The sequence below is a fragment of the Ictalurus punctatus genome, chromosome 3, assembly GCF_001660625.3.
Source record: "Ictalurus punctatus breed USDA103 chromosome 3, Coco_2.0, whole genome shotgun sequence".
In the NCBI taxonomy this organism is placed as follows: domain Eukaryota; kingdom Metazoa; phylum Chordata; class Actinopteri; order Siluriformes; family Ictaluridae; genus Ictalurus; species Ictalurus punctatus.
Window position 1 is genome coordinate 13642922 of NC_030418.2, and position 12806 is coordinate 13655727.

At 40.4% G+C, this 12806-nt stretch overlaps 2 protein-coding genes across 2 annotated transcripts in view; one reads left to right on the forward strand and one right to left on the reverse strand.

Moving 5' to 3' along the window:
* Positions 1-1391, forward strand: part of lrpprc (leucine-rich pentatricopeptide repeat containing) — a 68115-nt gene extending 66724 nt beyond the window's left edge. Inside the window, exon 38 of the mRNA XM_053679603.1 lies at positions 1139-1391. Within this exon, the coding sequence (XP_053535578.1) occupies positions 1139-1204 (66 nt within the window). The 3' untranslated portion in view covers positions 1205-1391. The remainder of the gene's footprint in view (positions 1-1138) is intronic.
* A 476-nt stretch (positions 1392-1867) lies between these two features.
* abcg8 (ATP-binding cassette, sub-family G (WHITE), member 8) lies at positions 1868-12797 on the reverse strand. Its single transcript, XM_017464704.3, has 13 exons — positions 12564-12797; positions 11965-12069; positions 11710-11857; positions 7937-8175; positions 6429-6561; positions 5985-6254; positions 5722-5887; positions 5503-5601; positions 4784-4983; positions 4609-4685; positions 3948-4215; positions 3694-3821; positions 1868-3584 (listed from the first exon to the last, which is right to left on the reverse strand). The coding sequence occupies exons 1-13, from the start codon at positions 12630-12632 to the stop codon at positions 3447-3449; spliced, it is 2040 nt and encodes a 679-aa protein (XP_017320193.1). The 5' UTR covers positions 12633-12797; the 3' UTR covers positions 1868-3446.
* Between the last annotated feature and the right edge of the window lie 9 nt (positions 12798-12806).

A 12806-nucleotide genomic window follows, 5' to 3' on the forward strand; every position in this document is an offset into this window, starting at 1 on the left:
TTTTTTTTTACATTTTTATTTCCCCGTCACTCAGGAACTAGTCCTTCTCTGACTTTCATAGCTCTAAGAAATCTAGACTACTTATCACCCTAAACCCCCACCCTGCCCTCGGCCAGGGTGACCATGCCCTTGCATGAACACCATCTTCTACAGTTCACCTCATCATCACTTTTCAGCCCTACATTACCATCAGGACTGCTCTGGGTAGTGTTAACCCTCCTCGCTGTTGTATTATTTAGGGGCACTATTGCTGTGTTTTAAATCTACTAGAACAAGAGCCTGTCAAAATATTACTTGCACAAAAACCCCAGCGCTCTCACTAAACTTTTAAGTTTGCACAAAGCAATCTCAGGTAGCGCTCTCTCTCTCTCTCTCTCTCTCTCTCTCTCTCTCTCTCTCTCTCTCTCTCTCTCTCTCTCTCTCTCTCTCTCTCTCTCTCTCTCTCTCTCTCTCTCTCTCTCTCTCTCTCTCTCTCTCTCTCTCTCTCTCTCTCTCTCTCTCTCTCTCTCTCTCTCTCTCTCTCTCTCTCTCTCTCTCTCTCTCTCTCTCTCCTCCCACATACTTTTTTTCCCCTCTCTTTCCATACCCTCTGTCTCTCACCCTCACTTTTTCCCTTTTTCTCTCTTTCCCACGGGACAAGGGTAACCTTTCCTGAGCGCTCCGATAAGGAAAGGATTTGAGGTGCTGTTTGCATCTGGTTCTGCTATTAGGCGTCTGCTACTTATTGACTTTAATTACAACATTAATAGGGAGAAAACACAACGTCTGAGCCATGATAATCTTCTGAAAGTGCTTACCTTCCAGAAAAGAAAGAAAAAAAAAAAGAGGCCTGCTTTTTGAAACGGTCGCCATTTAATTAGCCAGGTTTGAAGGAGGGCAGAGTGTAACGATGTTTACACATTTAATTTGCAAAGTGCAACCACAGAGAAGAATTGATTTTTCATTCTTATTAGTCTACTGTAGAGGAAAGACTGTAGATTTGGATTGTAATGCACAACAAACTTTTTTATTTGATTATTTATTTATTTTTTTAAGCGAGAGAGAAGTAGCATGTTTCAGGATGTTTGTCACATTTTGGATTTCTCTCCCTCTTTCTTTCAACTATATATTTAAGCATGTTTTCCTCTTCTTCCCACAGGAGACATTCAAGTTCTATGCAGACAAGCTGAAGGCCTTGCAGGCCCAGAGTTCAACAGATAACTAGATTCCCAATCAATATTCTTTTGTCTCTTTAATAATTTTTTTTTTTTTTTTATATATATGTAAGCCCAGATCCTCTAATGTTGTGAAATCAGTGATGCGTGGTAAACTCTTGATCATTACAGTTGCATTGAAAACAAATAATGCCGTGTACAGAAGTATTTATGCTAATAAATGTGTTACAAATGTTTGTTTTCGGAGTTTCTTCTCTTTTTGTTGGTTTTTGGTTTATGGGAATCATTGCACACGCATACACTTCGCAAATTTAATACCAGATTAGGCTTTTGTAAAGAGATTTTTTAAAAATGCATTGTGATTTGAAGTTTGAATCCTGATGTGCCAAATGTTTCTCTGGCCACGAGACCAAGAGAACATCTGGGTGTAAAGGACGGCATTAGTCTGTAATAGTGTGTATAGAGGATATGGAACTGGTTTGGAAAACTGTCTAGTGGGTGCCAATTGGCTATAACATAAGAATGAAACTAAGAATAACAAAGTTTGCACACTTAGACAGCACATCTATTATTTAGTGATAACCGGTAATCATATATTCCTCTAGAATAGGGATTCCCAAACTATTCCAGGGCAAGGCCCCCCAGATGGCATTCAAATTTGACCGAGGCCCCCCTTTTGCAAGACGTCTTTAAAACACATTAAAAAGACAGACTTCTGAATATATCCTTCTTTTTTATTAATAATTACATCTTACATCTTTACATTACATTAGGAATTGATCGTGTGTGTGTGTGGTTGTCTGAGAGTGAGAAAGAGAAAACATACTAGGGGGAAGGGATGGGCTTGGTGGCTCCGACACAGTTTGTCAAGCCTGACCAAATTGTTGAGCCCCCCTGGTGGCCCTCACTTTGAAAACCACTGAATACTGTATCTCATAAATCTGAATGACTAATAAAAATGTCACGAAGATGAATAACACACCACTTACTTCAGTTCTGGGTTTTGTTTCGTTTTGTATTTCAGACATTCTTGCTACAATTCTCAGGGTTTTGCACCAGTGCAAAACTTCCATCATCAGGATTTTAACATAGAAATGCTTTGATAGTTTACCTTACTAAATATACCCAAGATATCCCTTAAACATGCCTTAACGTCCATAATTCATTAAGATTAACAATCACAGTATAGAAAATAAACATGCATAAAAGGCATGAACAAAAGCTGTAGATCGATATCTTTCATATGCAATTTTCAAAACAAACAAACCTGTCTGAAAGGAAGATTGGTGTGCATGGTGCTTTGCTGCCATCCAGTGGCAGTCAGCTGTAGTCGAATAAACAACTCAAACACTCAAGTATTTGAAGCTTCTCATCTTCTCAAGATCTCATTTGTTTGTCAAGTCCCCTTCTCAGTGTTCCCTTGTGCAGAATTCTAGTCGTATTAAAGTTTGTTGCAATGCTTTATTAACTCGTTTGGAATCTTTTGGAAGCGGAGTACTCCAAAAGAGTACCGCGGAGTACTCTTCTACTTCTCTTGAAATCATAAGGATAACTTCACATTTTTTTACTCATAAATCACTTTGGGATTATTTACATTGTTAATGGTATATCACTTTGTAAATACCTGGGATTTTACATCTCACACCCCTCTCCATTCTTTTACTAGTCTTTGGTAAACGCATAACACAGTTGGCATTTAAAAACACTTGATACAAGATGCTCAACCAGCCACCATTTTGTTCATGACAGTATCTCCTGCCGCATACTGTACACGACATGTCACTTCGTGCCTTTTTGGATTTTTCACATAATACAGGCTTGATTAGAAGTAAAAACTGTTCGTCAACCTCCAAATGTTAATTTGGGGAACCTTCTGATGACCCTGATATTAATGAATAAATGGGACAAACATGGAGCTGTCATGACGTCCAATCATTTAGACAAGGTGGCGTTTTTTGTAAGGATGAACTACTAATGCTATTATTCAAAAAATGTTGCCCTTATATTTCACAAAAGCAACTTACAATAAACTTCTAGCTATGCAGTGTTGATATTCAGCCTCTGTGTCCGTCATATGCAGAAAATTGTTGGATTGATAAATGTCCAATAATGACAGAGCTGACAAACTTGAGTGTGCAAGTATATGCAGAACATGAGCATTTATCTCCAGAGTTCTCTTATATCACCTCATTGTGGACTGAACAGGCTGGTGCTGCCATCTTTCTGCAGTGGGCTGGCTTTATATGTAGGGGGTAAAGTTTGTCCAAAGTGATTTTAACTGCAGCTTTTTCTTCACCAATCTTGACTGGACTTCTGCTTAATGAACTTGAGTGACAGATAGTAGAGCAGCATAAAGACCAACACTACAGCGATCAGCACTAAATAACAGGAGTAGAGTGGGAACTGGTTCATATGCATCACCTCCACCACCTGGCAGGGCCAAAATAAATGAAATCACATGAGAATTTCACCTTTATCAATCTCATTTGTGTGTGTGGTGGGGGACGACAAATAAAAAGACAAAATCGTGTATACTTACTTTAATGCCATCTACATTGATGGTCAGGTTTCCCAGGCTGACTGAATATTTGAGGCCACGGAACTGAACCTGCAGCATCCCATCAAAACCCCAGCGCATGAAGGAAATATAGGAAAACCAGGAAGCAACTGAAGGAGGGAAAGCATTGATTAGAACAACAGCAATGCTTGATGAATTTCTCAGTAAGTAGCTGTTAGTGTTGGGTGTTAGAGGATAATATTTTTTGAGTGATTGTGGATAACAGGTTCTTTTACCTAGCCACATGTTGTCCAGGCTGATGACAAAACCACCGGTCAGATAGAAAACAGTGAAAAGAGAGTTTCCCATGAAGGAAGAGGTCTGGAGGGTGGGTAGCACGGCTGCTGTGAACAAAGCCATGGTGCGGCTGCAGTACACCATCAGCCACGCCAGCATGAAGTTAAGCAGGAAGCGGTCTGGTGAGTCATTCAGACCAGCAAGCCAATAGATAGGTAAGCTGTATACCAGTGTGAAAACACAATGCTCTGGTAACTCACCCAGAACCTGAGAGAGAGATGCACACATAATCACTGTGGATTTCAGACCTCTATTGTCCAAACATGGAAATAACATGTTATACATTTAATCCAAGAAAATGCTATTTCACAATTGCCAGAAACTGCATGGAGCTTTGCTGCCTCCTTGTGGTCATGCGATTCTAAGTATAATATGATATTGTTCTTTCGGCTGTTCCCTTTCGGGGTCACCACAGCGGATCATTGGGTCGCATCTTTGATTTGGCACACCCTTCCTGACGCAACCCTCTCATTTTATCCGGGCTTGGAACCAGCACTGAGTGCAACCCCCAGTGGCTGGGGTTCCCAACCCGGAATCGACCGCGGCAATGAGAGAATGGAATCCTTAGCCTCTAGACCACCGGGTACATATGTACTGTACCTTCGCAAAAAAATATGGGGTGACTGAGTACATTCCATCTTCCAGTTCATGATACAGCATGGCTCTCTCCGAATGACCTGTAAATACAACGACAACATACAGTACATCAAGATTGGGTAGCTACAAAGAAGTTTTTGCTCAAGTGAATTCTAATAGGCGTGAAATTGAGACTCACACTTGGCTATGACATCCAGTACCACAGCAAATGGTGTGAGAGCTCCGATCATGTAGAGCAGGGCCACAGTGTCCTGTACTGGCAGCTTCTGCTCACCTGCCCCGTAGTACAGGAAACCCACGAGCAGTGACATTAGCAGGGCCTCTAGACCATGCACCACCAGCGTCACCAGGTCACGAAAATCATTAAACACCTGCCGCCTGGTGACACAGACAAACAAACACGACACAAAGACAACATGGGATGAAATACTGAAGTTCCCACATCAATACAATGACTAATGTACATGTGACTCTATACATTTTGTAGGCATGAGCAATGTACAAAGCTAAAGAGAACGAAAGAGAAATATAATCAGTGCCTTAGACAGCATACCGTAACTACTAAGTACACACTAACCACTCCGAACAAGCTATTTACATTTGAAATATAATAAGCTGGATATTAGAAGAGCACTTGAAATCTGGTGTGTACAGAAGAAAAAAAAAATACACTGCTTTTTTTTTTTTTTTTACTGATATCAGATTAATCCGGTATAGTTGGTATGGTTTTGTAATTACACTGAACCCTGAATTCAAATTTACAAAAGGGTTCTGTTCTGTTAATGCTGTTTCTGGTGTATCAGATTACACTCCATCTTCATGCAGATGATACTCTCATGTGCTGTTCCACAGGCTCTCTACATTTCATTTAACATCCAGTGTTTTGGACTTTCTCACCTAATCAGAATGGAGAACTGGTGCAGCCGGCCTGGTCGATGGGCCTTCCTTTGTGACACTGGGACGCATGTTTCAGCTTTTGGTGCAGAAGGGACATCACTAGCAAAAACATCAAACAGATTTTTCTCTCCATGAAAAGCAGCCATGAACTTTCCTTCTGAAATCAGCTACTTATCAGGGACATCTACAGAGACGAGCCAGTTACAAAATAATAATTACCTTTGGATATTATTATCTAGCACTGGAACATCGGGCTCCTCAGACTTCCACATGAAGTCATCAGTGTCCTTCACCTTCTCAGAAAACTGGACTGCCAGGACCCTTGTTCTCTCTAGACACTCAGCTTCTTTTTCTGAGCTGCGGCGGTCAATGCTGATCAAGTCAACTGCGTCGGACAGAAACAATTCAGACCCCTTCATCGAACCAAGAAATTCAGTAAGATTTCACAGAAGATGTGTTTCAGTCAGTCAGGGCTCACTCACCGTAGAAGTCAGAGGGATTGCAGTAGCGTGGACATGGATGCCCTAGGGATGTGAAGTAGGGCACCATGTCTTTGGCAGGGCCACAGTACACGGCTGAGCCGGAGGAGAGCAACACCACCAGGTCAAAAAGCTGGAAGATGTCTGAGCGTGGCTGGTGCACCGAGAGCAGGACCAGACGGTTCCCTCGGGCCAGACGAGACAAGGTGATAATCAGGTTGTGAGCAGTAAAGCTGTCTAGACCTGACGTAGGCTCATCCAGGATAAGAATACCTAAAAACAAATACGTAGTGTCTAGAGATGTGGACAAATTCTGGTAGCTTTAATATATAAAGATAAACTATATTCTACACATGTATAGTCTGGGGGAAAATGCTTGATAAATCAACAGATTTTGTACAACTGTGCCAAACCGATGTTATTTTATTGGGTGTATCTCAAACTCACCTGGGTTCCATAGTAGCTGAACAGCAATGCTGACCCTCCTCCTTTCTCCACCAGATACACCCCGCACATAGTTGTTTCCCACGCGAGTGTTAGCGCACTGTCTCAACCTCAGCTCAGCAATGACATCATCCACCTGCACAGACTGCTTCATCAGGCTTACATACACACTAACTAACCAAGAGTGTACTATTAAAGGGGATTAAGCCAATTAATTCATATTTCTCCGAAATGTAACTTGTAACTTGTTTCAAACCTTTCCATCATGTTCAAGTGCTCACGTTCAAACTCCTAATGAAAAGCCACTTAAACTGAACACACTATGTCATATAACTGATGATGAGATTGTTTCTTTCTGTAACACACTGAAATGTGAATCTTTATGTGGATGATACCAATAAAATTCTTCTCTAATTCCTTACTAATTACCATTTGCAATCACTACTTGTTATCCTGTTTTCCAGAGCTAATAGACTGCCTATGATAATCAGGATATTTCCAACATGAATGAGGTTATTGAAAGAAATATAAATAAAAATAGCAACCTTTTAATACCACATAAGTCATTTTATAATGAGAACTGAAGCGAAATTTGTCGCGAGCTTTCCTTTTCAAAGTAGTAAGATACCTATTGAAGCAACTTTCCTATCAGTTCCTGATTACGTTGATACTTTACATGGACACACTTTCCTTACCGTCCTAAAGCCTTTGGAGTCGGTTTTTCACTTTGCTCTCAGTTATCGCAAGAATCTCTGTGGATGGCATGTTGTATGTTAAACTCGGGTAACCTTTTCTATCAGCGAGATGGACATAATATGTGCCCATATATCAAGATGGGCTTCTGTTTAATTGCTTTTATTGCTATATATCGCATGTGTTATCCTTGAACAGTGAACTCCAAACTCATAATCCTGGTGACTGGATGATAACATCTCACATCCCTGAACTGTACCCTGTCACCATTAGGGGATAGCTTCATTAGGATGACACCCAGATAATTCAAGTTACCTTATACAAAGTGAACTGACCGATAATAAATAAATAAATCGATCAAGTCAAATCAAATCAAATTTGCAACTAGTGCCAGTGCAATCAAGTAATTTGTTTATGTTAACAGAAACCATTTTCACTCCATTTATATGAAAGTGATCTGTGACGTACAGTTGGCAACTAGAGAGATGGACCTGGTTAGCATTACTAATATTCTATATTTAATAGTATTATATAGTCATATGGTAAAAAGTTATTTTTGTGGCTTAATTTTCTCTTCTACAGTCAGCTGACTGACATAATAAGAGGTATTTAATGGTATTAGATAGACACTTACATGGTCGCTTTGTTTCTCTCTGCATTGCAAATGAGAATTTTCCCTTAATGAGTTTTAAAGAAACACTACATTGAACTGAACTGAATTGAATTGAAGTATTGTTTACCCTTTCCCTCAGTTGGACAAGACATGGACAAGGATGTCAAGGACATTCGGAAGAATTTATGAGTGCTGCACGTCTTACCCTTTGATCTCTCTGTGCCTGTGTAAAATGTGTTGGTAGGCGCAGCTTGGCCACGAAGGTGAGAGTCTCCCGTACTGTCAGATGGGGTAACAAGCGGTCATCCTGTCGCACGTGAGCAATGCTTTTCTTCACTAGCGAGGGTGTGCAGGGCTTGCCATTGATGAGTATCTCTCCAGATTTCTTGGTGCCTCCTTCATCTCGACATGTTATAATGTCCAGCAGGGACGTCTTTCCACAGCCTGTGGAGGCCAAAGCAGAAACCAGTAAAGAAAGACCTTATAACGGTGCTATTTATGCAGTGTTTGTCTGATGTTGGACCACATTTATACTCTGAAGTGTTCTTCGGTGACTGCAAACTAATGTATTTTTACTTCAAGAATTCAAGAAGTAATTTTAAGAGCGCACTTGATTCAAACTGCAACGGCAATGAAGCTGTAGTGAAAACTATGCCATGTGTTTATTTCTTTAGTTGGACCGTATTCATTCCAGGACAAAAAAAATTTAAGCAGAAGCTTGAGTATAGTCAATAGTCATTCATTCATTCATTCTTCATTCATGTTTAGTTTATCCTGGCCAGGGTTACGGGATATCCAGAGACTATTCTTGGAACACAAGAAATGGGAATACACCATGGATGGGACACCAATCCATCAGTGGGCACCACAAAAACAATTGTTCTGTTCATACATACGACAATTTAGTGTAGTCAATTCACCTGCTGACATGTTTTTTTGCAGGTGTGAAGAAACCCACATGCACAGAAACTCCACACAGACAGGAACTTGGAGCTCAGGCTCGAACCAGGAATCCTGGAGGTGTGAGGTGGCAACACTACCTGCAGCACCACCATGCCGTCTGCATAGTAATATTGTAAATCATATTTGTTTACTAAGGTATCTTTGAGATTACAGTACTGTTCAAAAGTCTCAGACACCCTATTTTTTTTTTTTTTTAGTACAAACTTTGTAATGGATTTTTATTCTTCTACATTATCGAGTCAGTACAAAAACATTTTAGATTCCCAAACATTCGTTTTCCAGCACAACATTAAATGTTAAAGAAAATTTTTGTTTGTATGTCAGTAAAGAAAGCAGCATATTGCATAAGGGACCACTTTTCAGACAAAAGAACACAGTGAAGGCTACTGGGTTTTACTGCAAAAATAAGAAGCGAGTACGACAGTCAAAGTCTACAGAAGAAATGTAGCTGGTTCTGCAAGATGCTCAGTAAAACTTACAGATAGTTTCCTTATAAAACTGCACAAACTGTACATGAGACTACAAATGTTTTTTTAAGCAAACAGTCAGACCAGATATTGACTTTGTTTCATTTATTACTATTACTTCTGTTTAAATATATATATATATATATATATATATATATATATATATATATATATATATATATATATATATATATTAATAACTCTACAGCATTTTGGACACTTTGCATGTGCTTAAGACTTTTGAAGGGTACTGTATACGATTATTTTACACTAGTGTACAAAAGTGTAAAGAAATGCTGGGGACAGTCGTGGGGTCGGAGAAGGTCAGGGGTTCAAGCCCCAAGCTGCCACTGTTGGGCCCTTGAGCAAGGCCCTTAACCCTCTTTGCTACAGGGGTGCTCTATTATAGCTGACCCTGCACTCTGACCCCAACTTATGCGAAAAAAGAATTTCACTGTGCTCTAATGTATATGTGATCAATAAAGACTAATTATAATTATCAAAAATAATGAAATGATAGTCTTCTGCATAAAATTATACTATAAAAAGCAATAAACAGTAATAAGTTAACAAATTCGATATTTGACAGTGATATCCCTTTGCCTTTAAAATGCAACAGTAGTCTCAGGTATATTTCATAGAGCTTTACATACAGGTCTTTCGCAAACTTTGTCTGTTGCACTTGCTTCTGTTTTATCGGGTAAAATTGTAATTATTATTATAAAAAATTTTTTTGGAAATGTTTGTACAGTGCATCCGGAAAGTATTCACAGCGCTTCACTTTTTCCACATTATGTTATGTTACAGCCTCAGTCCAAAATGGATTAAATTAATTATTTTCTTCAAAAGTCTACAAACAATATCCCATAATGACAATGTGAAAGAAGTTTGTTTGAAATCTTTGCAAATTTATTATAAATAAAAAACAAAAAAAGCACATGTACATAAGTATTCACAGCCTTTTCCATGACACTCAAAATTGAGCTCAGGTGCATCCTGTTTCCACTGATCATCCTTGAAGTGTTTCTACAACTTGATTGGAGTCCACCTGTGGTAAATTCAGTTGATTGGACATGATATGGAAAGGCACACACCTGTCTATATAAGGTCCCACAGTTAACAATGCATGTCAGAGCACAAACCAAGCCATGAAGTCCAAGGAATTGTCTGTAGACCTCAGAGACAGGATTGTATCGAGCCACAGATCTGGGGAAGGGTACAGAAACATTTCTGCAGCATTGAAGGTCCCAATGTGCACAGTGGCCTCCATCATCCGTAAATGGAAGAAGTTTGGAACCAGCAGGACTCTTCCTAGAGCTGGCCGCCCGGCCAAACTGAGCGATCGGGGGAGAAGGGCCTTAGTCAGGGAGGTGACCAAAAACCCGATGGTCACTCTGACAGAGCTCCAGCGTGGCTCTGTGGAGAGAGGAGAAGCTTCCAGAAGAACAACCATCTCTGCAGCACTCCACCAATCAGGCCTGTATGGTAGAGTGGCCAGATGGAAGCCACAGCCCGCCTGGAGTTTGCCAAAAGGAACCTGAAGGACACTCAGACCATGAGAAACAAAGTTCTCTGGTCTGATGAAACAAAGATTGAACTCTTTGGCCTGAATGGCAAGCGTCATGTCTGGAGAAACCAGGCAGCACTCATCACCTGGGCAACACCATCCCCACAGTGAAGCATGGTGGTGGCAGCATCATGCTGTGGGGATGTTTTTCAGCGGCAGGAACTGGGAGACTAGTCAGGATCGAGGGAAAGATGAATGCAGCAATGTACAGAGACATCCTTGATGAAAACCTGCTCCAGAGCGCTCTGGACCTCAGACTGGGGTGAAGGTTCATTTTCCAACAGGACAATGACCCTAAGCACACAGCCAAGATAACAAAGGAGTGGCTACAGGACAACTCTGTGAATGTCCTTGAGTGGCCCAGCCAGAGCCCAGACTTGAACCCGATTGAACATCTCTGGAGAGAACTGAAAATAGCTGTGCACCGACGCTGCAAAGAAGAATGGGAGAAACTGCCCAGAAATAGGTGAAGCCAAGCTTGTAGCATCATAACAAAACGACTTGAGGCTGTAATTGGTGCCAAAGGTGCTTCAACAAAGTATTGAGCAAAGGCTGTGAATACTTATGTACATGTGCTTTTTAGTTTTTTATTTTTAATAAATTTGCAAAGATTTCCAACAAACTTCTTTCATGTTGTCATTATGGGGTATTGTTTGTAGACTTTTGAAGAAAATAATGAATTTAATACATTTTGGAATAAGGCTGTAACATAACAAAATGTGGAAAAAGTGAAGCGCTGTGAATACTTTCCGGATGCACTGTCAATCTAAAAATGGTTCTTTTTTTCTTTTCTTTTTTCCTGATGTAGTAATGAAGACATCAAATAAACATCTACTTTTTAAATACACAAAATGTGCCTAAGACTTTGGAACACTCTAGAGCCTGCTGCACTTTTAAAGTACTCATACGTTGTTATTAGTAGCCCTATTTAACTTTTTTAATTGAATCATTTTCCCGGGTTTGTCTCAGACTCATTCCTACCTGAGCTGCCGATAATAGCCAGCATCTGGCCGCTGTGCACTCTCAGGTTCAGGTCTTTGATAGCAGTCTGCTTGTTGCCCCGCATCTCCCAGGGCATCTTAAGCTCTGACAGTCTTTCATACCAGGGGATCTGTGCTGCTGTGTCCACCTAGTGCCAGTGCCAGGAAAATGACCAATACATTGTTATATCCATTGTCGTTTTTCCTCTCAGATAACCATTATAGAAGAGTTTGTTGATGTCTCAAAACTAAATACCTGATAGTGCAGATTTCTGACCTCCAGTTCGTTGCAACCCCCACTGTAGGTAAAATACAGACTGCTGTCCTCATCTCCTGAGGAAAACAATCTGATATCTCTTCCCTGTGTGCAGGAACAAGGAGTTAATAAACACCTATGTTCAAATACCACACATTCAGCTTGCATCAGGCAGCAATGTATTGTATTTGTGCTAAAATTTTTCTAAAGCAATTTATTTCAAGCCATGAATGTGAGTACCTTGACAAAAAATACTGTATTCACAGTTGTGAAGAATTGTCACTGTCATTCTGAGTAGATCATAAAACAGACGAACATCTTATCCTTTTAATCAGATTTGTCCTGTGCTAGTAGATATTTGGACAGACAGTGTTGAATTTTTGCCTGGTTCAGAGTCCATTTCAATAATGGCACGCATTCTCATTGCATAATACAGAGTTTTAATACTGCTTCCTCTTGTAAGTGAGGAAATGAGGAAAATATAAGACATGGGGCATGAAGACAGCCAGTATGAATGAATGTCCTCACTGCTCTGATGTGTAAGTATCCTTGTTCAGTCTGCTTACTTGCCTGTTTTCTCCTTTCTGGTTGTCACTCACCTCATTGTTTGCAGCCAGTGCTGGGAAGCTGAAGCTGCTTTCCAAATCAAACACATTGTCATCGGTCATGGCGTCTAACTAGTAGGAGCAGAAGAGTTGATGAATTGGAGTCAGAGACCCCTTGGTCCGGGTTGAAAACCTGAAGAAGTGGCTGCTTGTCTCTTCGCTGGGAGAGTGTGTTGTAAAGAGGAGGCACTCTCATAGCTCTCTCTATATACAGCACTGAGCAAAGGTCCACTGATA

Bases quoted from the DNA above. Each gene is read 5' to 3' on its own strand.
- abcg8 (XM_017464704.3), bottom strand. From the start codon at position 12,632: ATGACCGATGACAATGTGTTTGATTTGGAAAGCAGCTTCAGCTTCCCA. The intron at 11,858-11,964 runs GTATTTAGTTTT...CACTGGCACTAG, and splicing joins TCAGAAATCTGCACTATCAG to GTGGACACAGCAGCACAGAT. The intron at 4,216-4,608 runs GTACAGTACATA...TCTCTCTCTCAG, and splicing joins CCCCATATTTTTTTGCGAAG to GTTCTGGGTGAGTTACCAGA.